We start from the raw sequence: 2,160 nt of genomic DNA, 5'->3' as shown, positions 1-2,160 counted from the left end.
GGATTCTACTCAGTGCCCTTCAGTAAATGGTAAAACTAAGAGCATTCTTCTATAGATTACTTGCTTAACATGTTTCTTCCCTGAGCTTTGCTAATGAAAAAATACCATAAATATCCTTCCTACCTAGGCCCTTGACATTACTTTTCAGTAATTGCAAAGGGACTTAAATAACTATGTTACAGGACATCTTAATGTTTTGCTCTAAAATGTAGCTCCCTGGGACTCCAATGTTAATATCAATTTGGAGAATTAATTGTATGGAGACTAAGTCTCGTTCATGGGACAAATGGAGAAACACATACTCCTTTTTTTTTTCTTCTCAAAATTTAGGGTCCGCTAGAGCATTATAGGAAATGGAGGGAGCTAATTTAACATCCAACTTAACACAATCAGTGGCATTTGGGGCTGGGGTGGGGAAAACAAGCTCTCTTGTTAATTTCACACTTCCTCTATACATTTCAAAAACGGGGTGTGACTAGGCATCTGGATTTTAAAAAGGACCTTCAGAAGACTAAGTGCCAGGTATACTTGCAAGAATCCTGGCTTTAAGGCGTTTTCTGGCATCTGTTTACTATGAGGAACCCAAATGTGCTCAGTGAAAGCCAGGGCTCTCTGCTTCTGGAAGACTATTTCCTGCTCATGAAGGCTCTGGGCTCTCTAGAATGGCTGGGCATTGTCATTCTGTGTACAGGCACACTGAAGATCATGTCCAAACTCTTCAAAATCTGGGCAAAATCACCCAAGTGGAGAGAAAGAAGGGAACTGGTTCCCATCTTTTGCCTTCCGTGTGTCCTAGCCTTTCGTAGCCCCAGTTGTCTGTATTTCACATGAGGGTGAATCAATGTTCAGGGTGCATAGCAGTATCCTCAGTGCTCTTCTGCAACACTGCTCCCCATCTGCTCTGAGATATCCAAGAAGGCTGCGGGGAGGAGGCAGGGAAGGAAGACCCCTCCAGTCTCTGCTCTTCTCCAGCCCCTCCTTCTGGCCCATGCCCAGATTTGTTTTCTTTGCTTCCCTCATTAATGAGTTCCACAGGATGATGCTAAGTCTAGTTATGGAGCCTTAATTGGTTTAGTTACAACAAGATAATTCCTTTTTTCTTCTCTTGGAGGTCTTTCTGTGTAAAGACATTTTAGCTGGAAGATGCTAATTATCAATGAGGAGAAAGTCACACCTGAAGAGTTCATTTTCCATCTTGGTCCTGGGTTTTTCTTTTGAACTCTCTCCACCCGGCCCTCTTTGCCACTTCATCAGTTTCTCCCCCACCACCATAAAAGAGAGCTCGTCCCTGGCCGGAGACAGTGCTCTCCTTTCTCCTCTGGCCAGGCAGTTGTTGCTTCCACAGCTGTCTCTCTCATGGACAACCTGCAGGAGACCTTCCTCAGCCTGGAGGACGGCCTGGATTCCTCCAACAGCCCTGGCCTGCTGTCCTGCTGGGACTGGAAAAGCAGGACAAGGCCCTTCGAGCTGAGCCAAGCCTCCCCGGCTCAGAGCCTTTCTCCAGTTCCATCCCTGGAGTCTTATGCTGCTTCTCCTTGTCCAGTTGGGGCCGGGCTGCCCTGCAAGCACAATGGGACCAGCAGTGGGGGCAGTGATGGTTGCAGCAGCCGCGGGGCCAGCGGCTTAGAGGTGGACTACAATATGCTGGCCTTCCAGCCTGCCTATTTGAGGGGTGCAGACGGCCCCAAGGCTCAAAAAGGTACCAAAGTCAAGATGTCAGTCCAGCGGAGACGGAAGGCCAGCGAGAGGGAGAAGCTCAGGATGCGGACCTTGGCAGATGCCTTGCACACTCTCCGGAACTACCTGCCACCTGTGTACAGCCAGAGAGGCCAGCCGCTCACCAAGATCCAGACGCTCAAGTACACCATCAAGTACATCGGGGAACTTACAGAGCTCCTCAACAGCACCAGAGACTCCAGACCCCAGAGCATGTGAGCTCCGCGGCCCAAGGAGCTGGGCAGGAAGGGAGGAGCTGGAGAAACGCCGTCTCACAGGACAGCAACCAAGAATTCATCGTGTTCACCCAGGGTGGCCCTCATGTGCTCTGACTTCTAAAGGGATCCACTCTGCCTGTTGGAGCCACGGGACTACTACTAGTCCAGCAGAAGCTAGCTCCCAGCGCTTTCTTTGCCCACAGCTCTCCAGAGACTCATCCTTTGC

General features: G+C 49.5%; 1 protein-coding gene across 1 annotated transcript; it reads left to right on the top strand.

The window, feature by feature from the left end:
- The first annotated feature begins 1,356 nt into the window (after window positions 1–1,356).
- Window positions 1,357–1,935, top strand: Msgn1 (mesogenin 1). The gene has a single exon (XM_048352191.1). The coding sequence runs from the start codon at window positions 1,357–1,359 to the stop codon at window positions 1,933–1,935; it is 579 nt and encodes a 192-aa protein (XP_048208148.1).
- Window positions 1,936–2,160: the final 225 nt, after the last annotated feature.

This window comes from Perognathus longimembris, chromosome 8 (assembly GCF_023159225.1).
Source record: "Perognathus longimembris pacificus isolate PPM17 chromosome 8, ASM2315922v1, whole genome shotgun sequence".
Lineage (NCBI taxonomy): Eukaryota > Metazoa > Chordata > Mammalia > Rodentia > Heteromyidae > Perognathus > Perognathus longimembris.
The sequence above is the reverse complement of the archived record's forward strand: the minus strand, read 5'-3'. Positions and strand labels throughout refer to the sequence as shown.